General features: G+C 38.6%; 1 protein-coding gene across 6 annotated transcripts in view; it reads left to right on the top strand.

The window, feature by feature from the left end:
- ARL15 (ARF like GTPase 15) overlaps positions 1–27,485 on the top strand; it is a 207,034-nt gene that overhangs the window by 41,580 nt on the left and 137,969 nt on the right. For 2 of the 6 annotated variants that reach the window (XM_085528020.1, XM_085528019.1), the window contains one exon: positions 25,561–25,635. The exons of the other annotated variants lie outside the window; for them this stretch is intronic. In XM_085528020.1, the coding sequence (XP_085384146.1) occupies positions 25,630–25,635 (6 nt within the window). In that variant the 5' untranslated portion in view covers positions 25,561–25,629. The remainder of the gene's footprint in view (positions 1–25,560; positions 25,636–27,485) is intronic. 6 annotated transcript variants of the gene reach the window in all.

Below are 27,485 nucleotides of genomic sequence, written 5' to 3'. Positions count from 1 at the left end.
AAACTTGCAAGGCAGCAGAAGAATCTAGAGCAGTCTTTGAGTGACTTCTAAAACACCAGCATTTCAAGTTTATTTTCTTACCAATCCCGATCTTGTTAACAATCTTAAAATGAAATAAAATTCCTGAAATTCTAGAAGGGTAAATGAGGCTGCGGTGTGCCTTTTTGTTTGAGCCCTAAATCCCACAGTCCAGTTCTTTATAGCAGTGAAGTCGAACCATTTGTGTTCCGGCGCGGAGCCGTTCAGCAGAGCGCCACTAGGAGGCGCCATAGCCCGCTGCTGGCTGCTGTTTAACATCTTAGGATGAAGGCGGAGAGCATCTTTGGTTCCTAAATGCAATTCGCTGTCACATGCACCGCGTTATTCATTCACCGTTACACCTCCTTTGTACACGTGTAAGATGTGATTGTGTCTAGAGCTCCGATACAGCTCTGCTGCTGTTTGCAAGCAGTTGCAGCCGGCTGTTTGCAAGCAGTGACAGTGATTTATGTTCTGGAGGATGCAGCACTGTGAGGATAGCTCTGCTTGCAACCTTTGTCTTAACAGTGGGAGTTCTCATTCCTGCTTGAGATGTCCAGGTTTTAGATCCCTTTCCCTGAGAAGTGTGTGACAGTGGGAGACTGAGGAGGAGTAGGAGGTCAAAGGAGGGGTGCAGGTTTAGAAAGGTGAGCTATGGAGAGTTTCTGAAGCTGCAGGGAAGGAGAGTACAGCTTGTACACTTATTTGTTTGTTTCTCATATTTTCCCTCAAACTGTATTGCCTTCAGCATGGTAAAGGGTAAACTGGTGATCAAGTGGCTTATGAGCAACCAGACCAATTAGTGGGAGATTATATGGTTTGATGCAGAGGAAATTGGAAGGCACGAGGAATTAAGTCCAAAAGCAAAACTGTTTCTAAGCTATGGGTAGCATAAACAGCCAGGAACCATGTGCACAGAGGAGCACAGAGGCTGAGGGCAGTTGACTGATAGTCAGAGCTGCAGAAAGCAGGAGCTAACTTGGAACAGTTCAGCTGGGATGCTTGGAATGATTTAGTGTAGCAGCTCGTGGGAACTGGGTGGTGTTTGAACAAGTTCCGAGCGTGTGTGTGCCTCAGCCAGGTATCTGAGAGATGATGTTGTTATGAGAAATTTACTGTTCATAGCTAGTATGGCAGGGAGGTGAAGGAACTAGGAATAGAAGGACAGCCTTCCTACCTGTGCTCTACAAACTTTAAGTCATTTGTTATGTGGGAAGCTTTGTGAGAGCCACCCCTTTACTGTGCTGTTGCTTGCAGCACCTTACAGCAGTCTTCCCTACAGGCAAAAGTGAAGAGAAAAAGGAGGGAGACTGCTAGGGAGTGTCTGCTGTTCCTCCCACAGTAATTCATTTTCTGTTGCCTTGCAAATCTATATGGCTGTTAAGCTCTGTATGGTTTGTCTTGGTTTTATTGTTTGTTTTTTTCTTAATTTTGTTTTTATAGAAGCAAATTGCAGGTGTCGTGTGATAACGCGTAGTAGGACTGTTACTTCCTGTAGCTCTTGTGATAAGAACATAATAACTGTCATACTTTGAACTTGTGGTCCAGCTGGGAGCATTGGCTCCAACACTGAGTAGAGAACAAACTGAAAACCAACTCCTGTAGTGATCACATGTGGAATGATCTGCCTGTTTATGAGGATTTTGTGTAACATATAATGGTAAAAACTGTTTTTAAGCAATTGTTTCTAATTTTTTTTTTAATTTTTATTTTTTTTCTTTTTGAAGAAGACACCTTATGAATTAGCAAATTTAGTAGTTCTTCTTACTGTTTTCAAAACTGATTCATCTCTTGTGGAAGTTTATTTGGAGAACGAACCTTGAGCCTCATCTGTCTTTTATCTTCTCATCATAGAGCATTTATAGAAAAGAGAAAGTAAAGTTGTCACTGTGCCTTGTCAAGACAGGGTTGTTTTCACATAGATAATTATTTGAAATAGGTGAAGGATTTTGAAGGTGAGTAAAAGTTGGCTATGACACGTTCAATCTTTGCCTTTCTGCCATTTCCATTATCTTGACTAAGCTATTAGGCACTGTGGAAAAAGACCCGCCAGGAAGATAAATTTGTCTGGTTTGGAAAGAGAACCAATGTAAATCCCTTCTGGTTAGACAGTTTTGTCCTTGGGGAGGGCCCAATTCTGAACTGTCTCACCTTAAGTTTTGTGTTGAGCTTATGAAAACTCAGTGCTGATGAGGGTCAAGGACTACAAAGAAGAAGGATTCCAGATATATTTGACAACAAATAGATTCTACAGGAAACCTGAGGATGCAAGCAAGCAGTTCGGGCTAGCACTGGTATCTAGCAGTGGATCCGAATGAGAAAGAATAGGTTTTATCTGAAAAAGTAACCAAAAAACAAACAAACAAACAAACAAAAAAACACAACAAAAACAGCCAACCCACACATGAAAACCAAGAGTACTTAACTCTTTATTTAACTCGTTGTTCGAGAGTAAACAAGTTTTCCTACTTGAGGAAGTAGAAATTATAGAAAAACAATCTAGGTGCATCTGAATAGAGGTTGGAGACCTTGCTGGTTCACTGAAACAGTTGCTTCAATGTGTTATTGATAGCTGTCACATGACTTTCACAATGATTTTTCTAGATGAATGTTCAAACCTGTAAAAGGAGAGTTTGGATGAGGCCTCATGGGACAGCTGAGCTGAAAGAACCAGTTGGCTGCTGAAAGGAGACCCTTGCCTTGAGTTCTATGGTCCCCTTTCCCCTTGCCTAGGCATCAGGTGTCAGTCGTGTGTGTGTGGTGGTCATTCTCTCCTGACTTGTTAAGTCGTCTTAATACTGTTTGTATTTCTGCCTTTGTATGAAAGTAGGTCAGTCTTCGTAAGGCTTCAGAGTGCTCTTGTACTCCTGGTGCTTCCAAAAAATGTATACATAAAGGCTATTTCCATGTTTGTGTGAGAATGAGTCACTGTTGATAGTAGCCTAGAAGCATGTGATCCAAGTCAAGATGTTAACTAAGGCAGCATTCCAGTGCCAGCTTTGCACCACCTGCTGAGAAATTCTCATAGGATTTTCTTTCATTCACTTTGGTTTCACACTTTAAAGGAGGAGCTTTGTCTTGAATTGGGATGTTGTGTCTAGGAGTCCTTTATAATCAGTCATCAAGGCATAAATTTGGTAAGGAATATATGCCCAATATATGTTTTCAGATGTCTTTTATCATCCTTCTGGGCATTACTCTTTGAGTTTTTCCAGATCACGAATTAGTCTTGGTCTTTTCAGATTACTAAGTGACAAATGCAGTATTCCAAACTGGAACTGTTCCTATATCTGGTTGCTAAAGAACATGCTGTGGGTTTAATGTGAGCTAAATAATCCTTCAGGAATGAGATAAAACGATGTGAGGTAGAAACAAGCATATCTATCTGCAGACTACTGTCTCAAACACAATAACTTCATCTGGACTTGATATTTTAGGTAATGTTTAAGTTCAAATGTGGAAGAAGTGTGGCTTACACCTGCCTATGAGCAAATTTTTAATGTGAATTTTCAGAGAATATTTTCTTAGATTACTGTGTTGCTCATTTATCTCATTTTTCATTTTATTCCATAGAGCACTGACAGCATTTTTGTTCTGGCTTGCTGAGAGTTTCATGCCAGCGAGTTTCCTTGTGTTTTATTTCTTATCCACACTGGCTCACTGTAACCTCAGTTTAATCTCTTAAATATGATTTTCTTTTGTTTATGCCTGTTTGGCTCATGAGAACATCCCTAAGACTCCTAAAGGCCTCCTGTAGTTCAGAATCATTCCAGGCTTTTCTAACAAAGCTATTCTGAATTTGACCCGAATAACATTATGAATAACTTTGTGCATTTTTCAGTATTTTTCTGTTCCCACACTGTGCTTGGTACAAACTTGATATTAAATACCATAACAAACCAGAAAGCTGTTGACATCTTATGTTTTCGTTGTTAGCAAGTATTGTTTGCATAAGATTTATCTCCTGAGAGGAGAAGGGATTGCTTTAGAGAAATATGCTTGCCTTCACTAGTCTAACAATTGGTAATCTGTTCCAATGTGGGTGTGTATATGCACTCGTCTCTGAAATGTTTTCTCAATTGTGAGGTTTCCCTGTTATAAGTTCCCAGCTGGGAAAAGGAAATGTATTTTCAGCAGGAACTGGTCTTGTCTTATTTCTGAGTGGCAGTTTGGTAACTCTCTCCTTTCATGCTTAAATGTAAAAGGTAAATTTTCTGTAGCCCTGAATCACAGAATTGTGTAGGGGTTGGAAGGGACCTCCAGAGATCATTGAGTCCAACCCCTTCCAAAGCAGGTTCCCTACACCAGGCTTCACAGGTAGGCGTCCAGGCAGGCCTTGAATATCTCTAGAGAAGGAGACTCCACAACCCCCCTGGGCAGCCTGGTCCAGTGCTCCGTCACCTCACCGTAAAGAAGTTCTTGCGCACATCCATGCAGTCCTATGCTCCAGTTTCTGGCTGTTTCCCCTTGTCCTGTTTCCACACACTGCTGAAAAGAGCCTGGCCTGGCCACTTTGCCCCCACACCTCAGATATTTATAGACCCAAATCAGGTCCTCTCTCAGTCTTCCTTTTCTCAAGGCTAAACAGACCCAGTTCACTTAGCCTTTCTTCATAGGGGAGATGCTCCAGGCCCTTGACCATCTTTGTGGCCCTCCGCTGGACTCTTTCCAAGAGGTCCCTGTCTTTTTTGTACTGGAGAGCCCAGAACTGGACACAGTGCTCCAGATGAGGCCTCACCAGGGCAGAATAGTGGGGGAGGATCACCGTCTTGGTTTGAATAAAAACTTACTAAACTGATGAAACAGCATTTCATTTAAATTCTGGAGTTAGTGAAGACCCTTTAGGTTTGTTTGCATGCATAAATAGTCTGTTTTTGGATTTAATAAAAAAACCTTTAGATTCAAGCTTCTCTTGTGAAAATGGACTAGGTAAAAGCTATTACTATTTAAAACAAGCTGTCTGCTCTCTGTGTGTTTGTAGTTGGTTCTGCTTGCATCACTGGCTGAAATATAATTACTGGAGTTCTGTGCCTTTTTGGATTCTCTTGGAACCATTGAACTCCAGCATAAGTTGGCCAAATCTGCTAAAATCATAGGGATTGAATAAATGTGATGAGCCAGTACATCTTATCCTGAAGAACTTTTTACTGCTTGACGTAGGAGAGGCGAACAGCAGTTCTTTGGAGTGATGCCTGCAAGCAAAGCTGAATTTCTTCCACAGGAATCTGTATGCTTTTTCTGTGGAATTGGTGAGATGCCGCAAACATGGAACAAGAATTTCATGTTTATAAAAAGCTTTTTGCACTGGACAGCCAGATGAAGTACACTGGAGTCAATATGGTACATCTTTTGGTAAGCAGATGTTTTCTTCGGGCTTATTCCATGTGTTCCACATGGAGCCCAAGAGCAGAATGCTTCCTCACTTGTATTTAGCTGCACTAATAAAGGACTGTGCTGTATCTTCTAAGCAGTGGTGGGAGTAACAAGCATCTCACTTAACACCTTTGGATCTCCTGCCTTTTCTTAACAGCTCTTGCTGCTGGTTTAATAGCTTGTTCAGGGAAAGAAAGTAGAAATGACAGGTACTCCTGTTCCCATTCTGCCTTGTTTCTTTGCTTCTACCTCTTGCAGCAGTGATTGCTGCTGCATGCTTTGCAGTCCCTATCACAGGGTACACAGGACACTTTCTCTGCTGCTTTGAACTTTTTTTGGAAATCATCTCAGTGGGAAGGTTTGCATTTCCTTGTGCCTGACATGTATTGCTGTCCTGAAGGAGGTATTTCTCTTGGCATTGACAAAATTGTTCTGCTGTGTTGTAAATAGGAAATTTTGTCTCTTCTGTGTTTCTCACTGTGTCTGGATGGCCTAAAGCACACGGAGACAAATTCAGCCTGTAGCAGCTTTAACTTTGTGGACTCTATATTGTCTCTGTTAGAGTTACTTCTGCTCTAAATGTAAGTTGATCCCACATGTCTGGGATACTTCAGCATAATACAGACTTCTGCCAGCCCTGCAAGATGTTGTACAGCACACAATGGCACTTGTGGAACCAAACACAGGAAATACACACCTCAGACATCCTCTGCCTTCTGTTTGTTTTAGTAAAGCCACGTTTGTAGGTTGTCCAGTGTGAGTAGATGTAAATCCAGAATGTATTGTTTTGGTTACCTTGTCTTTCTTTATTCATAGTAAACTCCATAGGTCCCTTCTAAACTGTCTTAGAGGAGAGCATTAAACCATCCATTTATGATTTGGATACTTCCAGTAGGAGAGACTCAATTACAATCTGGGTGAGGTGTTCTTGTGTTTGACTGCATCCCATTTCATGGCTGCATATGGCATTTTTGATCCCCTTCTGCATGCTTTAAGGAAAGCTCTTCTTTCTCTTCCTTATAAGATAAATATTACAACTTTCTCAAGCCCTGGTGTTATTGGAGACTTTTTTTCCTGGTCTTCCACTTAATCTAATGACTTTTACCTGTCCTGACCTCTTTAATTCTATTTCTCTAGGTATTCTTTGGGGACACTGGGACAGACAGTGGTAATGTAATGTGAAGTATTCTTGTGTCAACTACAGACTTCATAAAACCTTTGTCCTCCAGCCTGGTAATTCTCTAATATCCAAAGCAGACGTCAGTCCTTTGAGGCTATGACTGATCCTCACAGATGCTTCATGAAAATATACAAACTGTGCCTCCAGGGATTTCCCTAGGGTTGAAAATACCAACTTCTCTCTCTCTCTCTCTCTCTTTTTTCCCTTAGGTGCAAACTTCCATACCCTTGTGTTTCTTATAATTCCTACCAGTTCCCTGTTTATTAAATGAAACCTCTTGCCTGAATACATCCTGTGATTTCCTTTCTGTTTCTTTCTTTCTGGGAAGTCCTATGCACATCTACTCAACAGTTTTGGACTGCTTTGAGGCAAGTTGTGTTAAGTGGCAAATAGCATGTACAGGTCCCGTGGGATCATACTGGAAAGGTATCACTTGGTGGAAATATATTTGTTCACATGTACATCCGGAGCCCATAAATCAAATCCAATATCACTAAATCACTTCTAAGGTTGTATAAACGTACCTTTACGTTCTAATGGATTAAGCAAAATTACTTTCACTAAAAAACAGAGTATCTTGCAGAAGGCTGAGAATATTACATAAAATCTTAGTCTTAAAACACGGATTGAAAGAAGTCTTTTGTCTGTAGACCTGTTGATTGGCACTTATTGTATAGCTTAATTTAAAATCTTCGTAATCAAATCATCATCAGTTATTCCAGTACATAAAAAGTATTTTTCCTTCACAAAATCCACTTCAGGCTGACAGGCCTATAGTTATTTGAGGCATCCAGTTTTCCTTTTGTAAATGTTGACATAGCATTTGTTTTCTTTCTTTTCTTTTGAACTTTCCCAGTTTCGTTTTTCCACGCCATCATGATGATAAGCATTACCAATCCAGCCAGTACCTATGCCATCTCTTTCAACACACTTGGATACGAGTTATCCAGCTTTGCTGATGTAAAAGTGTCCAATTAGTAGCGGCTGTTTAACATCTTCTTGAGTTACTGCTGGAATGGAAACTATTTCATCATCATAATATGAATGTTCTTTGCTTTTTCTCAGACAGATGTGTGTATTAAACTCCTCCTGCTTTTCTTTGTTACTGACGGCAATCGTACAGTTTCTACCTAATACTGCAAATCTTTTTCTCCTCCTCTCCCTGAGGATATTTATACAAATTTTGTGCAGCAGTTCAAGACTTTGTCTTTTTTCTTTTCTTTTCTTTTCTTTTCTTTTCTTTTCTTTTCTTTTCTTTTCTTTTCTTTTCTTTTCTTTTCTTTTCTTTTCTTTTCTTTTCTTTTCTTTTCTTTTCTTTTCTTTTCTTTTCTTTTCTTTTCTTTTCTTTTTTTTTTTTTTTCCTGTCCTAATATAAAATTGTCTCCTGTTGTGGGTTCAACTTGTGATTTTGGTGATGAAAGGATTTCAGGCTGCTGTGGATGAATCAATATATTTTGCCAAAGAAAAATGAATGAGTCTAGCTCATCTTTAGTACGAGCATCCTGATGACAGCTGTTTCTTTACTATAGAGGCTGTATATTGATGATGGGTTTCCACTGAATCTAAGCATGGAAGAGTTTGAGCACTGACTTCAGCTGTCCATTTAGAATGAGAGGATTCTTGCTTTTGAAGATGACTGCTTCCTTTTCCTGGTTGAAAAGGACACACAAACAACTAGATTTCCAATTACTTCTCATTCTTAGCTGACCTAGGGTAGAGGTACAGAGGTCGTCTTTGTTCAAATATGCAGAAAAGGGAAACTACCAAGAGAGACGTAATCAAGATCTCAGTTTTCCAATTTTGGCTTTTTAAAATGTGCCTCTTTACAGCGTTTGCCTTGGTCCTTCTTCATTGGTTAAAAAGTGAATGCATCTCCTAAGAATAAATCAGTAATTTGTATGTAATTTAATTTGTTTTCCTGATGCATTCTGCAGTCTGATAGTCCAGTATCTTGTAAATCTGTTCCCAGATGAGAGAGACTGATTCATGTGATCAGCTCTTTCTGAATTGGATCTGTATAGAAATTTGGTTTTCTTAACTTTCCAGTTCATCTGTATATAAATCCGTCTAACAGGTATAGAAAATAGGGATCTATAGATTGCTATTGTGGGTTATGCAGAGCGAATCTGAACAGGTAAGAGGACTGACTGAGAGGTCCTTGGGGGAGAGCTTTTTGTTGTCTTAAAGTGATCGCTGAAAGAGAAATACACAGAAGAAGCTACACAGTCAAAAATAGAACACGGCTTAGAGGGCAAAATGAGGTGATCTTTGGCTTTCTAAGATGACGTGTAATTAATTGTTGGTATCTTAGCTATGCTTCAATATCAGATAGTTTGCTTCAGGAGTTTCAAGAACACCATATCTGTAGCATCGCTGCACATTTGTAGGTGCAAACTGCACCTGTGCCTTCTGAAAGCTCATTCACATTTTGATAGAATCTGTTTTTTTAAAGAAGACAAAGCCAAAGAACCGCTCTGAGTCGGTAGCTTGGCAATACTGTAATTACAGATTTCACACTGTTATTCTGACCCTATTAGATTGACTTCAACATCTACCAGTTGTCACCATCAACTGCATATTGCTAGGTATGGTAACAGGTAACCTTCTATTGACATCTAATGTGTGAGATGTGAACAACTTTGTACTGTAACTACATGGCACTTACCTTGTGACTGAAGTAATTACATGGTTGCTTGTACACTGTAAAAAAAGAAAAAAAGAAGTGATAACTCCATTGTTTTTCATAATGGTGTTGTTTAATTTGTCTTTAACATGTTTACATATTAGGTTTTCAGTAGCCCCAGCATTTATGATCCATTAACTTCTCATCTCTCTTAAAACTGCATCAATGATTTCTAGGGAGTCCAAGTTTGTTGGCAGGACACTTTTTGAGTGGAATTTTCAAATACAGCCTTTAGAACTTTCTTCTTTTATGTCCATTAGAAAGTCAGTGGAACAAACATATACTTGTACTTAAAGCATGCACATGTATCTCTACTAAATCTTTTATGATACTGTGTTTTAAATGAATTAGGTTTCTCTGTATCAGTGACATGCTGTCAGCTTTTTTAAGCAACGAAATGAACTGTCTTTTTATTAGCTGGTGCATGGTTTATCTGCCAACTTTATTTTAAATGTGGGCATGATTTGAGTCTGTAGAAGTTGGTAGAAGCAAGTTAGCTGCGCTAAAACTGGAAGCATTAATGATTGTTGTGCTTACAGCAGCGTCTATGTGATTAGAATAGCTATGTAATGTTTATATGTGTATGGAAGTTGATAGCTCCTCAGGACACAAACAGATTTATTGTTGGCGCATCACGTTGTCTGTACTCTGAGGAGGACGGAGGAATTGGAAGTGCTGTGAAGGACTGTAGCATGCATGGCAGAGACTTGGCGTTCAGACGGTGCAGTGATGTTGGTGGGAAGGCAGAAGAGGGCACTGTGCAGCTGTCTGGTGGTGACCCGTCTGCTGTGTGCCGCTGGAAGAGACGCTTGTGGGAGCAGTTACAGCTGCTGGTCTGCTTCGTAGACACCGAATTAATAAACAAACAAACAAACAAAAACAAAACCCCACCCTACGAAACCTCCAAGAAACAAACGATCAAAAAAAGCCAGCCACCAACGAAGCACCTTCGCTTTCACGCCTTTTTGTGGTGTGACAGAATTCCCCCAAGAATGCACTGATGCGGGTGGCTCGCTTGGGAAAATCCTGCGGGGTTCGGTCCTGCCGAGTCTCCTTTGGCAGCGGCGGGTTTCCCCGTCGGGGGGAACTCCTGGGTAGGTCCGTCTGTGAAGGGCTTCTTCCTACCAGCGGGCGGTAGATGGCAGTGCTGTCCCGTTGCGCTGCTTGAAAGCGGGCCGTCAGATGCTTCCCATCCTGTATAACGTGCCCTTCACTGCGTGTCTGAAGCACTAACTATCAGCTTGTTCAGGTAGAACTGGGTCAGTTCCTTAAAGGCTGTTGTCGGTGTCGAAATTTGGAGGAGAGAGGGAAATGAGATGTTAACGATATTTACAAATAGGTGCTAAGTGCATTCGTGTTCTTTGGTGATCTGTTCCCTATGTGATTCAAAGATATAAGAACGTTGTGCTAATATAATGCCATCTAATGCCATTTCAAATGTAATCAGAAGTCACTGCAGCATGTGTGCTCCTAACTTTTCTTTTTGGTCCCTCTTGGGCAGCTTGCTCTCTGCAGAAAAAGCTGCTGGTTAGTGATGTGCGCCGCGTGCCTGTAAATTTCACATTTCTCCATACTGAAACATCTCTATGATCTGAAAACTTGATGAGTCATAGTTTATCAGTCTTTTAGGTCTTAAATCAGAGCCAGTCCCTCTTGGGTTTTCTAATACCGGAAATCTGTGTGGAGGTCTTTGACTGTTTATCCACAACCACACTTTGAAGGGAAAGATCGATGGATCACTTTTGCTGTCCTGATGCCATTTCATTACAAAAATAGGTTCTCCCCCCCACTCCTAAGTATTTAATGTATATAGTTTTTAAATAAGTGTTTAGAATTGGTCATTCTGGTGGCACGTCAGCAGAAATCACTTCCTCAGAGTTTGCAGTCTCTGTGTCAATCTCAAACTCTATCTGTCCTGAAGTTTTTGTTAATAACTGTGTGAAGTACATAGGTCTTTAACTTTTAAGACAAGTGTACATCCCCATGGAGGTACTGAATCAGAAGATGTGAGGAATGCACAGTGTACTTTTTCATAATTGTTTGTGATGCACCTGAGTAGAACCATTGTAATGTAGCTGTACATAAAGACAGGCATTTTTCACTTAGACCAAGAATTTCATTAAATTATTTGTTTAGAAATGTGTCATTTTTATTTATTTATTTATTTTGGTGTACAAACTTACCAGATTTTTGCAGGTTCTTAAAAGAAAAAAACAACCTGAGTTTATTTTCTCAGTTTCAGTCTACAGACCAGCATATTGGAGGTGCAGTACTTCATAGCAAACTCTTCTTGCCCATGTATGTGCTTGTTCTGTTTCTTTTTGTGAGTATAGGAATTGCCAGCATTAGACTATAAACACTTAAAATGCAGTTTTAATAGTTATTTAACTTGCATTTTACTGCTTATGTTGACAGAAATACATTTTGCCAGTTGTCATTTTTGAACTTGGAAAGTATTTTAGGAGCTAGAATTGTGGTCTTTCCTCAATGTTTTCTTTATGAATAGAATATTTAGGTTGCTTTGAAAAGATTAAGAAAATGTTTTTAATGATAGTCGAAGTTTGTATCAAATATTGTCAAAGCCTGCCTGATAGTGGAAATGATGAAGGTAGGAAGCAAAACTAACATCATATTGTAGTTTTTCTAGTAATCCTAAAGACAGCTTGCTACAGTCTTACAAACTGAATCATATTCTTACAAATCAAGTCTTAGGAAATAATCAAGTCTTGCAAATTGAATCATAAAAAAAAAAATCCCCCCAAACTGAATGAGTGATAGCACATACAGTTTCAATGGTCAAAACGCTGAGTGTGATATAGTCACAGGAAGCTTAGTATTAATAGTTATTTTCAAGGGAAAAATAAGTCTATGGACATCATTAGAAAGTCAGATGTCTTCTGTGAGTTGCTGATATTGCTACACAATGCATTACACAAATAAAAGTTACAAGATCTTTTGACTGGCAGTACTTTGGAAGCACCCCAGAAACTGTCGAAGTGAACCACACAGGAAAAGACATCGGGAACTTTTTTTCCTCTCTCTCTTTTCTTTTTTTGTTTGTTTTTTTGGATGGGGTTTTGTCAATCAGACGTTTGCAGCACAGCTACAAAATGCTCACCGTGCTATAAGATGTATCATGGTGAGCCGTGGATATTTTTTGTTTGTTTGTGTAGACAGAAGAAAATTTGGCTTTACGTTTCATTTCTGCATAGCCAGACTTGCTCTTATGTTTGTAATATTTAGAAAAGTTCAATAGGGGGCCCTTGTTGCTTTGATCTAGTGCCACAGCGCAGTTTAATGAGAAAGGGGTTTTCAATATTGTCTGCGATATTAAAAATTCTGCCAGGTCTATCTGAAATAATAAAATGCAAGATCTACACCTTGGAAACCTTCTTGTATTTTTTGGGCACTCTTTCTGTTTGAAACAGGTAATTACAAAAACCTCCGGATCAATTTTTGTAAAGGGGCACCCTGATGGGTGCCATGACTGAAGTGTGACATGAGCCTTTTCCAATACAATGGGTGGCCTAACATTCCTTAGGAAGGCCAAGCTCATTAAATATTCTCTTCTTTTTTTCCTCCCTCTCCCCCTCTTCATGCACTTAGCTTGAGTTGTGCTAAGTCTGAGTTTTCTTCACTGAGGACTTAGGAAAATTGCATAGAGTTCTCAGATTGAATTTTTTATGTGTATGACTTCATGATGGCATTAGCATGTGCTTTGATCCATGTGTGAATGGCACTGGGTCGGCTCTTATTGCCATATCCAGATGGTGTTACAGGGAACAAACAGTTGTGTTTTAGGATTTCTCAATAGACTGTCTAGACTGGTCTTGCAGCAGACAGATACAGCCACCCATCAAATTAGCGTTTGTCAGATTTATGGTAATGGTTCACCAAAGCCTTCCTGTCATTGACATTAAGATTTACGCCTCCAAAGTTATTTTATCTTCCACAGAAAGTAAAGTCTGATCATGTGTATGTGTGTGATTATCTACATGTAGATGCAATTTGCATATATAAATTAACTAAAAGGGGGGGGGGGGGGGAGGGAAGGGGGAAGCCAGACACATTGGAGAGAGGTAATTACTACAGTAGGAGGCAGAATTTTTAAAGTATTTTTAAGAGTCCAGTTCCTTCAACTGGAATGATTAAGGAAGTTTTCCTTCTTCTGTCCATCCCCTCCCTTCTAATGATAATACGGATGTTCTGTTCCAGTCAGTGTATCCCATATGCTCTTTTTGGAAAGAAAAACATGTATGTGGATTACTACGGCTAGATTTTGCACTTTCATGTTACACTGCAGTAATACGAGCTGCTCCCTGTACACAGTGGGAATAACCTTTTGACAGGCAGTATGTCCATTCTCAGTGGAAATGTTTTTCCAAGTCTGGCCAGGGCTCCTTTGATCATGCCACCTCAAATGTAGGGGTCATAGCTACTATGCAATGCAAGAACCACTGGTAGCTGACCAGAGGAGAGAGAATTTTGAAGAGGGCACGTTTAAAATAAGCCAGTGGATTTATATATATATATAATTATTTTAATTTTTAGGGCATCAGCAATTTATACTGCGGTGGGAAGGCTAAGCAGGAGCACTGGGAAAAGTTGTAAAGGTAGCTGAACTAGGTAGTATACATTCGTTTGTGGAAATGAGATTGTGGAAATCTCAAATAGCTGAACTGCAGTGGTGATTTGTGGGCTTGAACGTGTCAGAGCACGTCTTGGAAATGTTTACATGTTGTAAGGATATTTCAAGAATAGCAAAGGGAGTAGGGGGCTGATGGAAAGATAGAGATGTTATAGCAAACTGTGTATTGTAGGAATGCTACCACTTAATGAAGAAGCAATTTTACAGAATGTCCGGATTGATTTGCAAGTATTTCTGCATTATGTACTTCTGAAAATCTGTCCCGTATTTGCTAGAAATGAGAATAATTATTACTGATTGTGAGTGAGAACAAGAATTTGATTAATTATAAAGCCATTTTTGTAGACAGCTTAATTTTCTGCTCTTGCTGTTTCTCTTGTTTGAAGGAACTTTGTGACACTGGAAAAAGTAAACATGTCTGATATATTAATTGACAAGAGTCAGCTTCAGGAAGTCGGAGCTGGTTCTCCAGAAGGCAGCTCCCAGTCCTTGAAAAACATGTGCACGCCCTGTGCAGCCTTTCTGGGGGGCTCAGAACCTCCCTGTTACAATGCAGCAGTGTTCCCTCCAGCCTTGGAAAAGTCTGCTGGTTTGTTCTTCACAAGTACTTGATCAGAGATGTGATGGTTGTAATCTTTGTTTACTGGATAGATTTCTGCAGTATGTCTGCGCTGAGCATCTTTGCCTGCTTCACAACTTCTCTGTGCAAGTACTTCAGTGAAAGGAGCACAGATATCAGAAGCAAATCTTTAACAGCAGAATAAGAACTCATTTACTGTGTTTGGAGGGGTGCGAACAGAACTGTTCTTACTGTTCTTTTTGTCTTTTTCCTTTTCTCTCTCTCTCTCTCTCTCCCTTTTCTTTTTTTTTTTTTTTTTTTTTTTAATTTCCCTTAGGAATATTACTTATGACTTCTGCGAACAACAGTTTGTGTCACACTTTGTCTCCATGTTGTACCTTTCCTTACCTCAGTGCAGGACGCAACATTGCTTTCTGATTGTCTTTTATGTAGAACAAGAGAGACCTGTTAGGATTTTTCATGTTCTCCTGCCTCATCAAAATAAGCACATGTTGCATTGATGCATTTTTATTAACTGGTAAATTGTCTGTATAAAGTTTAAGTTAGCAATATTAACACACCACTTTAAGCAGTTGAGTAAGCATTTTAAATTCACTGTAGTGCTATTCAGGGTTTAACCAGACATTGTGAAATGTGTTCCTACATACAATAAATACAGATGGTATTTCTTTCAAGATTCTAAGTTACATTTTCTTACTTTTTATTCCTTGCTCACACAGCATTAGAAAACCTCACCTGCCCTTGGAGGCTTATTTTTTCTTTGAAGAAGTGGGACTTTCCTTTAAGGCATCTTGTTTTATTTTGGTATGGTAAAAATCTGCGATGAAATCTTTCTTTCTTCATGCTGCTCTCAATCAACTGAAAGATATTATATGGCCAGTCTGAATTTCTAAAAATAGTTACTTCTATAGGAGGACAATGGGTTGTTTATTTAAAGCTATTCTCACTTGAGTGCATGTGGCTTATTGGTTTGAACACAACTTTGTTGCTTATTAGAAATGAATTTGTCAGAGAAGAATTAAAAGGTGCATATTGTATTATCTATTTATTTCCTTAATGTCAATTCTTAGGGCAGCCTAAACTCAGAGGAAGTTAACAGAGGGACTGACAGGGACGGCCGGGTCTGGGGGAAGAGCCCATGTAAATGCTGTAGGTTGATTTGTTACAAAGCAACAGACGTACCTCTGCTGCTACAGTCACAGAGGTTCTGCCTGTGAGCACCTAACTGAAGTGTAGGAGTAAAGCTGAGGAGATGCTGACCTACTGGTCAGCACCTACTGGATCCGGCCATCGTAGTGACCAGAGATTTGCCACTAGATGAAGCTCTGCTGAGTACTTCCTCCCAGGGTGTTCCTGGGGGTGCAGAATGCTATGAGCATTGCCTGCCATGGGAGATGGGCAAGAAGAACAGGTTATGACGTTTTGTTGGGCTTTGTGCTAGGCAGAGCCACTGACATCTTTCTTTCCTTTTGAGGGAGATTTTGATGACAGGTGTTGAACTAAGAAAGAAAATGGTGTTATCTTCCCTTTCATCCCAAAGCAAAGAGAGTAAGTTGGTTGTGGGAGGAATGGAAGTAGAGGAGTAGTGTAAGTAGGAACAGCATGTAGGCAGCTGAGAGAGGGCTCATTTAAAAGAAAACAACACAAAAACAGAGACCAGCCTGTCCCTGCCAGCATAAAGGCACTCACAGGTCCTTGCCTGCTGTGTTTCTATGGAAGCATGGAGCTGGGATGTACCACTGGGCACTGGCATGGCAGCTGCTCTGCAGGCTGGTGCTGAGGCCCTCAGCCCTTTACTGCCCATGATTGCTCACACCCAGAGGAGAATGAGGCGAGGGGGGCAGTGGAGCTGCCTGAGCAGATGTTGGATTGAAAGAAAAGTCATCTAGAACCATGGCCTAATTCCCTTGTCAGCATACACAGCCCTCACACCCAAATTTACGAGTGTTTTAAATCCTAGCTAGCTGGCCCAGCTGGGAATATAAACTAGACCTCAGGTATTGTTTTAACTCGAGCTGGCAAGCTGCCCACCCTGCAACTGAGGATACAGAATAAATCTGGCAATCCTTCAGAGCTGTCCCACAGTTCCCCCAGAAGCCCAGATGCTTGACGATTCCTTTCCAGTTAACGTGGGAGAGGTTTTTCTTTCCCCCTTACTGTAAAAACAAAGCAAAAAAAAGAACAAAAAAATTACCCACTCTGTTGTGATACATCTCTAGAAATGCTTTCACTGGTAAAGGAGCAGTAACTTGGGCAGTGGCCACTCACCCTGTGACTAAGTAATGTGGGTGCTTAGGTCTGAGCACCTGGGCAAAGCTGGCATCAATGAATAAACATGCCTACACTGGAGCCAGTAGACTGTGGTAGTCTGTTCAGATCAATAAGCTGTTCAGGCTTTTTCCCCCCTGTTTCCCTACAGTGACAGTAGCTTTGTTAGGACACGAAAAACTTCTAAGCTGTATTTGATGGAAAATGATGTCACCTAAGACTTGAATAGATGAAAGATCAGAGGAGAGCTCTGTAAACTTTGTGTGGCAGTCTACAGCAACTGTCAGGTTGAGAGGATCTTGGAAAGTGTGTGGTCCATCCTTATGGTCAGAGGAGGGGGTCAGCTTAAGGTCTAACCAGGTTGCTCCAGGCTTCATCCACTTTGGCTCTGGTTTTGAAAACCAAGGGAAGAAATCTCTAAAGATAAGGACAGCAAAGCCTCTGGGCAACAATTTCCAATGTTTGACTGTTCACATGAAGAAAACATGTTTTCTTATATCCATATTCTTGTATTTGGAGTTTCACTTTGTCTACTGTTTCTTGTCTTTACTCTGTTTACAGCTGTGAGTATCTCTTCTGAAAGTTCTCAGTACATTTATCCAGATATCTCAATTGCTTTTGATTGTCTGGAAGATTATTCTGTGTTTGTACTGCTGTGGTCTTGTTAGATTTTATAAGTGAGATTTCTTTTAGCAGAAGGTGCAGCTCAGGCTGCAGTATGATTTTGGAGAGTTGGCACATTCAGCATGGCACATGTAGTATAAGTACAAAATACTTTTGAACAAACAGAAATATGTACTTTTGGCAATATTGTCATCTGAAACATAAGGCAAAAGTGTGAGGCCCGATGCATTTGCATTAGCAAATGCTTGTTCTGAAAGTAGGGAATTGTAGAGCTTTTGTAAGTAACAAAGGGAAACTGAATATTTTGTTTTAATATACTGCTGTATTTAGGACTCTGAGCTGTGAGACTGACTGATCTTAATTTCACATTCCAAGTAGGAAACTCCAGGGCATCAAAAAAGACACTAAAAAGCTTACAGAATCAGAAGACAGCAACATCCTAGTGCTCTGTTATCGTCACATAGCAGATCAGCTTCAAATTCATGTTAAAACCATCAGTTGTACAAAAGAGATGTCTTAATTCGTTCTGCTCTTGAGGTAGATTTCCCCCTAATTGCTATCAAGTGGATAAGTGGTATTTTCAATCTCTTCATAGATTCCTGTTTTGTTTCTTTATGGGTTTTTTTTTGGTAATAAGTACATGCTGAGAGCACCAGCCCACTCTGTGCATAAGTGACAGATTAATTAAAATAGACTTAAAATTAGTGTAGGTAAATAAACACTAACCTATGTTTGAAAATTCACTGAGTTTTAATTCAGGCTGACTTTTATCATGAATGTGTGTAATGCACAAAAGCAGCGAGATTTCACTTCTTAATTCATATTTGCTTTCTTTTTGTGCGTTATCTGAAAGAGCTCTCATGTCACTTTTGTGCGTGTAGCTTGGCATTTCAGTTGTGCAGTGGCTGTGCAACCTGCATTACTTGTTTAATTTTTAAAAGTTAAAGCATTGCTTCTGAAAAGAGACAACATTATATTCTCTTCCTGTGCCTGGTCCGGATGTGATGGAGCTTTGCTGTATTGCACAGAATTTAAAATGCTTGTTTTCCAAATCCTATGCCAGGTAATTGTTTTTCTGCAGTGGCACGATAGCATCCTTGATGTGTAGAGCTGCATATGAATAGGAAGTATTATAAATCTTAACATCAAGGCTGCAAAATAAATTTTAATACCAGACTTGACTAGCAAGAAGTGCTATTTACTGAAGTGAGAAGCTTCTCCAGTAGAGCAGAAAACTAGGACCAGCTGGATTGGGAAGGGAAGGGAATGGCGTGGTCAAAGTAAATTCTGGAATGGTCACTGCTTTGGTTTGTGTTTGAAACTTATTTATTATTTTAAGCTCGTGTTGTATTAATTACTTTCCAGCTAGCAAACAACAGAACTGGGTAAAATTAATCTGTCACTTTATTTTTGTGCCCTTCTCCCCCCACCTTCTGTGTGAGGAAGTATCTGTTTTGTATTTTGTAAGCTTTCTAGAAAACTTTCTAAATACCACTTTTCATTCACATAAAAATGTTGGAAGCACACATGCTCAAAACATGCTGTAATGTGACAGGAGAACATAGTGAGGTTGAGCATAGAGCTCAAAAAAAGATGGTACTTTCCATTTTTCTCTTCACATTGAAACCATTCCTGTAATCACACTGCTATCACAAATGAAATTTTGCTGAACTAGTAATTGTTTTGTGGTTGAGAGAACACCACAAGAGTTTTGTTGCTGAAGTCAGCTGCTGTGGAAATGAGACTCACTCCCCTGACTTGGCCCATACCAATGATCTCTCAACTGCCATAATCACAGAAATTCATGGAGAAATAGATCCACTCCCATTCATTAGCATGAAATCAAGAAGCAGATCTTGGAAAGAATCTGCTAATAGACCAGAAGCCAGCCCAGTGTGGATGAGCAATCTCCACGCGCTGTTTAGCAGTGCTCTGCCTGTTGATTCAGTTGAAATGTCTCATCTCTGGGGTGTAGTGCTTGGTGATACTGGCCCAGAGGTGATGAGCACACGGGCAACTATGCTTGAATCCACATTCCTGAAGCAGGGGTGCAGTTTCTAGGAAGGCCAAAGATGGCAAGGGTTTTTAGCTACTGTTACTATGTAAGCATGCTGGAGTACTACAGGTAGATCCCAGTTAAAAGAAAAGAAAAAACCTGAAAAAACCCCAAACCAACAAAAAATCCAGTCCCTCTCCTCCACTTTTCAGGGTTTGACAGTCCTTTCATAGTCTGATATGGAAGCTTCAGTCTACTGGTTTTTAAAACTGGCAATTGCAAAAAAAAAAAACCAAAAACAAAACACAAAAAACAAACAAACAAACAAAAAAACCCCACCAGGCCCTGCCAAAAACAAAGCAACTCCCACACCCAAAATGAATGAATGAGGCTATACTGTAGGCTTAGGTCTCCCTTTATTGATATGCGCTGTTGATTTGGATGGGCCCCATTTATGTGTAACATGTTGGTGCTGAGAATGAAAACTTGACCCTTACCATGCAGTACTGCTTAAAAAGGCAACATGTGACTGTAGGATAAGCATAACAGGGAAATAGCAGCCTTTCAGTACTGGTGCATTTTTCTTGGGGTATTCAGACAAAAGCATTCACTGAGGTGAATTAAGCACAATTTCCTATGTTATTGGGCTATGCATATGTACAGAAAAATAATAGTAGCTTGGTGCAGTCTTTTAGCATCTTTTCTTATAGTGTTTTAAATTACATAATGAAAAAATACACAGATACTGACTCAACTGGGAAGGAGGAAAGTGTGATCTCCAGATAATGTGTGGAAAGCCTGATATACTGCAGGAGACTTCACCATCATGATATTGAACATCTCTAAAATGTGCTCAGTTTTCAGAGGAAAACTTTATGCCCTTCCTCTGGTCACTGGTTCCATGTACTGAGGATGCACAAAGTAATAAGAATAAGATTTGTGATGTGGAGAATGTCTAGTCCAATGAGTACAAAAGGTTTTGTCCAAGGCTTCTATCATGTGATAAACAATGTAAAGTAGCCCAGAACTGCAGGATAAATATGTCTGTAGGTTTTGAGGGGAAAACATGATGTGAAAAGTGTAGACTGAGATTGCTGCCTGTGACTAACCAGAAAATTCTCTCATCTCTTGACTGGGTTGGAAGGGGAGGATTCTGCATTGCTAGTCAAGGTGTTCCTTTTATTTTTCTATGTGTGAGCAGTGGAAAAATCAAGAAGGTAAAGGAACTGTGCTTTCTTTACCAAAATTTGGCTCCACAGTCAATTTATAATGGCAAAACCGTGGCATGAAATTCTTTAGAAATGAATCCATGCACTGTCTTTTGTTTTCACTGTCCTAAGATATCAGTGATGAAGACTTTTCAGTAAGTAGCTAATAAGCCACGGAAATAGCACTAGTTGCTGAGATGCTTTATGGGAAGATCAATTGAATTCCTCTGTAACTCTGTAACTTCAGTAACAAAGGAGATCTACAAACAAGTAGCACAGAAAGCATTATAATCCTTTCAGTCTTCTGCTCATTGTGCTCCTTACACTGATACAAAGGACTATTGCAGAGATTCAGAAGACAGAGTGGGACTGTTATTAGTCTTCAGGTATGGTTAGGATTCATTGAATTGTAAGGATTGGAGAGCTTGCTTGTTTTTTGCCTTCTGTTAGGGGCAAATATATGTGTATACATACATACATACATACATACATACATACATTCATATATTTTATGCATACATACATACATACATACATATATATATAATTTTCCCAAGCACTTACTCTTCTGACCAGAGATACAAAGTGTATAGCCCAAGCATATGGAGACAATCTTGTTCTACTTCGGAGGGATTATTAGTTTCAAATAAAGATCAAAAGAATGTGCAACATATGCAACGTGCAATGTATCCTATTTTACCTCAAGCACATACCATGTTTGTAGCACTGTCCTTTACATGGCGTGCTAGCAATGCTTAAGAGTAAAGTGTTTGGATTGTGCGAGAGCTACAAGGTAGTGTTAATTCCTGTTAAAATAAGTCATCCACAGTAAGCACTTAAGGGAAATTCAAAGCTATTACAGAGGATAGCTTGCCAAAAATGTTAACTCACTTATGACAGTCAAATACTGTTAAATTCTTTGAACATGTGTAAAAATGGGAAAACTTGCAGATCTAATTCCAGAAAATGTGGGCAACACACTGATAAATGGGTTGCTCTAAAAATTCACACAGTTCTGTTATGGTTTAATTTTGAGTCTTTTTGATTTTATTGAGTGTTTAACTATTGGTGAAAACACAGCAGCTCCTCCAAGAAAGATGAAATTATTTACCCTGAATGTGGCTCTTGCATTGTATTGTGTGTGTGTGTGTGTGTGTTTATATATATATGTATTTTTTCCTGTTTGGTTACCAAGAAATGATTTTTAACTAGAAAATTATGAAGATAACTTTACTCTTCTATAATTATGTATATGAGATCCCTCTTTTCTAAATGGTCATGCAGTAGTGCAATGCTGTACTGATTTTTGTGTAGACTTTTTTTAGTATATTATTCTTACAAGTACATTTTCCACGCAGCATAACTCCTTCTGGATTAATATGGCTTTAAAATTATGGTGAAATTCAAGTCACATACTCGAGACTTCTGAGCTGTGCTGAAATGCCTATGCTTTTGCCCCATTTTCTGTGCTGGTGGGTTTACCAAGGAAATTCTTATTTTCTTGCCTCAGTATTATTTCAACTGGAATCTGTGGTATATCAAGCTGTCCCTGAAGGATTTTCTTCTGTATTTATCTGACACACAAGAAAAATTCTTCTAGGAAATACCACTGAATGGTATGGTTGATTGGAGTAGAAAATATGTTACTATTAGGCTGGAATGTTAGGCTAAGCAGAAGAGAAAAGCAGAAGACAGCAGGAAGACAATTCTTGACGTACTTGTCATTAAAATACTTAAATGTGCCTGCAAATCCAAGTAGATTTTAATGTTTTTACAACAGAGATCATATGGGTGCTCAGTGAAAAAATATTTACCTGGTTTCATGTACAGTGCTTTACTTATTGCTGTAAATATATATTTTTTTTCTGTGCACATTTCCGAATCAATTCACATTCTGTTAGAGCTTTATGCTCATTTTATTTGTATAGGATTATTTTTCCTAGGATTTTACTGGAGTAGGACTCAACTGCTTTTACCTTTTAAGACTACGTGTCTCTTGTTGGAAAGTCTTCAGACTTTTTAACTTCAGCTTAATAATTCATTTTGATTCCTGCTTCTGGACAAGAGTTAAATATGATTATTCAAACCTTGATTGTGTCCCCTTACCATCAACTATTTTAAATGACTAGTTTTTGTGCTAGGTGGACACTGCAGTCATGTTCTCGTGTCATTGTTTTGCCTTTGAGAAAAGAACACTGAATATTTGTTTTGTTTTGATTTGATTTTTAACACCGTATCTCTGTGCTGAGGGACAGAGAAGGTTGAATCCAGCCCAAAAGCAAATTCTAAATCTGAACCAAAAATTCAACGACAAGAAACCTGTGTAACTATTATAGCTACTTTTTTTAGCATATTGAACTTAGACTTTTCTGCTTTGCACATAGTGTGCTGTGGTTTGGATCACACTGGACTTGAGTGGTATTTCAGTAGAATTAATGCATTAATAACAACTTTGTTTTTCTCCATCCTGCTCGTATTTAGTTTTTTGTTTTTGGTTTTCTTTTAGTTCTTTGGCTAAATTTTACTCTTCAAGATCATATTATCCTCAGCTTTGTAAGGTTACTTAGATTTAAAAGTAGGTTAAAAAAATGCTGGCTTATAAAGTGAATAAATCGCTGTGTTTTGTTTTGTGTTTTAAGCTAAATGATTGCTAGTTTCTCTGCTACAAAATTCAGGCAATGGCACGTTCATTTTGTCATGTGTATTTTGCATCACACTAATCAAAGGCCATTCTCTGTTTTTTAGGAAAATGTATGTAGGACTTATGAACTTCTATTAACACATGCTTACTAGAATTCTGTTCTTCTCCACTGAAGTATCTCTGGATTTAAAGAGTGCTCTTGGAAGCTGTTGATAAAAGAGTTTAAGATCTGAGCAGTATAGTTAATAGTGAGATGTGAGTGAAGTTTATGCTGCCTCTGCAGAGGTACTGGTTTGGTTCATAGCAGCAGCATGTTGTTGTTCCTGCTCCACAACCCCACCAAGTGAAGGTTAACCTGGGTGCATGTTGATTTCACCTAGGTGTGAGATGAGGTTCTTGTGTGGACCACTTGGAAGCAAAGATTAATGACTTGTCCTGAATTAGTTTCTCTTAAGTATCTTTCTTCCCCTACTTTTATAGATTGTTCTCTCTTCCTGATTAATCATTGACCTGTACAGGGTACAATATGTGTATGTTTTTGGAACAATAAACTTTACAACGTAAGCTTAATTTTGTTACAGAGATGAAGAAACATGATTACTTACCTATTTCCTCAAATAAAGAGGACTATATTATTATTGCATAGGAAGGTAACATATTTCCGGTGCTTTCTATCAGTTATTGTGAACTTTGTTTGACAAATCTTACTGCAGTTTTACATCCTACACTCCTGAATTTTATTACCAAACAATGTAATCAAGCTGTTCTGGACTCCTTGTATAAAACGATACGTGCTGCGCCTTATAATCTCTGTTCATTATTACTGATTGCTTTGGAGAAATACTTTGGAGCTGTAAATGTTCTGTCTTAAGTGAAAAATCTCTATGGTATGAGGACTGTGTGCAGCTCTTCTTATTCACTTTATACATTCCTTACATTTCAAAAATACTGATCTGACGATATGTAGATAACTGGCAGTTAATGACAACTCGCTATAAAGGTTGCTGCATACTTTACCTTTGTAATACAAAAATCTAAACCTCCAGTTTGATTTTTGTCTTTTACTAAAAATCTATTCTATTCTATTCTATTCTATTCTATTCTATTCTATTCTATTCTATTCTATTCTATTCTATTCTATTCTATTCTATTCTATTCTATTCTAATTTTTCTGTTGGCCCTTAATTATCGAAGTGAATGTGGAAAAAGAACTATTTCAAACAAAAAGGTTGAGTTGAAGCCAGTATTTTGTTTTCACAACTGATCGTATATCTAAGTCTTAAAGCCAGCTATCTTCTGTTTCTTAAACCTGCTTTTATTGATTGTCCCTCTCTGAATTATGCCACCAACTCCGGACTGCTTATGTTTCACGGATAGAATCTCATCATTATGGCAATTCTCCCCTGTCCTCTGAAATTTTCTCTCAAGCCAGTGTGAGGAGGAGTTCCCCCAGTTTGCCAGGATTTATGCTGATCTAGATTAAATGGTAAAAGTTTTGTTCCAGTAAGCAGCAGTAAGGCAGTATTTTTTTTTTTTTTTTGCTGAAGTATATGCAACCCACTCAGAAAAAGTTTTAAATCTCTTACAGCTGTGCATTGAAACAGGCGAGGGACTAAGCACTCCTGAGCTATGCTCAGTTATCAGAACTGCACTTTGAGTTTATTTTTGTGTGGATTTATGAACATATTTCACCAACATTAGATATATTCTTAATCAGCAACCTGTTGCCTTTTTATCTTAAGAAAATTTTTATTGATGAATTGTGTAATAATTATCCAACAGACACTCAACACACAGTCAGTGAAAGCAGCAGCACTGAAACAGCTGTGGCACAGGACAGTTTAAGTTGATGATGCTTCTGTTCTCTGAAAGCATTTTCTGCAACTGTTCATAGGCTGCATCCACCCAATGATAAAATATTTTGAATCAACTCAGAAGATTTCTGTAGGTCTGAGAGTTAAAGCAGATCTTTAGCAAATAATAATAACAATATGCATATAAAAATCTAATATAGTGATACTTTCTTGTGATTTCAAGTATCTCATACCTTTTAACTGATAAGAAGAAACTTGGTTTGAGTTGCGTACACTGCAGAGTTTGCTTGCTGACATACCAGTGAGTAGGCATAGACGTATGTAAGACTATTTCAAGAGTGAGGCATTATATTTGCCTTGTCTCCATATAGCCCTTTCTCTTTCTTGTCAACTTCAAATTATGTTCTCCAAGTGTACAAAGATTAGAAACAGGGCACCTGTTTATTTTGAAGTCTGTAATTTAAAGTCTGTAGTCTTTGATCTATGTGTGATCAGTGGTGACAAGTTGAACCATTTTGATTTTACAGAACAAAATAACCGGTAAAGGAATCTTCATCAGAAAAAAGACTGGTGACAACTGAGAAACTTGGTGGAAAATGCAGGTACTTAGATAGGAAAAATACCCAACAAATGTACAGCTGGAGAGACGAGAAGTGTGAGGTGTTAAATGGCTGAAGTTTCTTCAGCCTAACTTTTTAAGAGTTTAGTAGAAGCAGAAACTGTTTTATGTTTAAACTGGCTGTTGTTGATTAAAATTTGAAGAATTTTTAATGGTGCTTCAGATTTGTATGCTTTCCTCTAATTGTGTATTTTGGATTAATGTTCTTTGTGTAGGTTGTCTCCTGTTTCCTCCCACGGTAGTAATGTGCTGTACTAGCCAAGTAAAACTTATGCTATATAAAGGAGGAAGAGAGATTCCTGTATACATTGCTACATATTTCCTATTCCCTAGGTCTTCTGGTCAGAACGCATATTCTCTTAGAGGCTCTTATTTCTGTAAATATAGTGTACTGGTGTAGTTGTATATGGTGATATTAAAATGAGAAAGGCATGTAAGAATGAATTAGCTCATAGGCAGCCTAAAGAATAAGAGATGCCCACAATCTGTATATGGTACTTCAATTCCAAGTATGCTACAGACTGGTAGTGGAGCATACCCCGTAGATCTCCCACTTGTGCCTCTGCCAACATCCGTGTCATTTTTACTGTATTTTCTAACGCTGGGAGGCAGTCTGGTCTTAAGTGTTCCAGACAGCAGAATTCTTTGGCCAGAAGACTTGCATTGCCTGCAAAATCAAGCTATCCTTGTTGTCCAGTCCCCTTCCTTTTATGTAAACCCTCTCATTAATTCCTATTAAACCGTGCATACTTTAGTAATGCACACTCTTCATCCTTGCATTTCAGTGGAAACTGCATAAACGATCTCTAATTTAGTAACTTTTAAAAATTGGTTTTTATTTGTTTCCTGCTAATAATAGAGCAACCAAACATTCATTGATTTGATGACTTTTTGGTTGGGTAATACACGAACTTGTGTCCTTGTTTCCACAGAGATAGAATTATGTGGTATTTCTTTTACTATATGAACAAAAAATTATTACCTCCGTAAGCAGGTTTAAAAGTGACAGTTAAAACTGTACTTTCCCATTTAATGTCCTGTAACACTACTCTGATTTTGTTTAATTTTTCTGTCTGATAGTTTCTAAAATAATTCTAGTTTTCCTCATCAATGGTATTCTTCAGTCTTTTTCCTCTACCTTGTGTTTTGTAACATATATATATATATATTTCCTTTGACTGGTATATACAATCTCCTTTAACTTGCTATTCTGCCTCAGACACTTACTTGTTCAGTAAGACTGGACTTCATAATAAATAGTGAGGTCTCTTGTCCTTAGAAATTTCTTTTTTTCACTTTCAGATTTGATGACAAATGTTACTTTTGAAATATTCCATAAGTCAGAACAAGACATATCCTGGGGCTAAATCTCAGAGGAAGCACTGCCTCAAGTAAAGATGAAATATTCTTTTTTTTCTGTAAAAATACACCCAGAGTTTCTTGAGGCTCCTTTTTTACACACACATACATATATCCTACTTTATCTTTTCAAGTAATTGTGCTCCCTTTATTCAAAAGGCCTACTCAAAGCAAATTATTTACCTTTTAGAATCATAGAATCAATAAATTTGGAAAAGTATCTAAGCACATTCAGAAACTAATATATGTTTTTCTCTATGTTTTCTTCAAGGACATAATGAATGGAGTAAAGGCTCCTAAGTTGGTTTTGCTCTTCTTTTATTTATAGGGAAGTGCTTAAGAGGTTAATGCCTTAGAGGTATATTTTGCATTTCAGACAAGAGATTTAACACCTTGTTTTAGCATATAATTTCAAGAAGGATGTCCATTGCCTTGCAGTTTTTCTAGGGATATTACATTTTTGTAGTGCACAGA

Source organism: Coturnix japonica, chromosome Z (genome assembly GCF_054131305.1).
Source record: "Coturnix japonica strain WE chromosome Z, WE-NBRP24, whole genome shotgun sequence".
Taxonomy (NCBI): Eukaryota; Metazoa; Chordata; class Aves; order Galliformes; family Phasianidae; genus Coturnix; species Coturnix japonica.
Note: the sequence above shows the minus strand (reverse complement) of the source record. Positions and strands in the feature narration are given on the sequence as shown.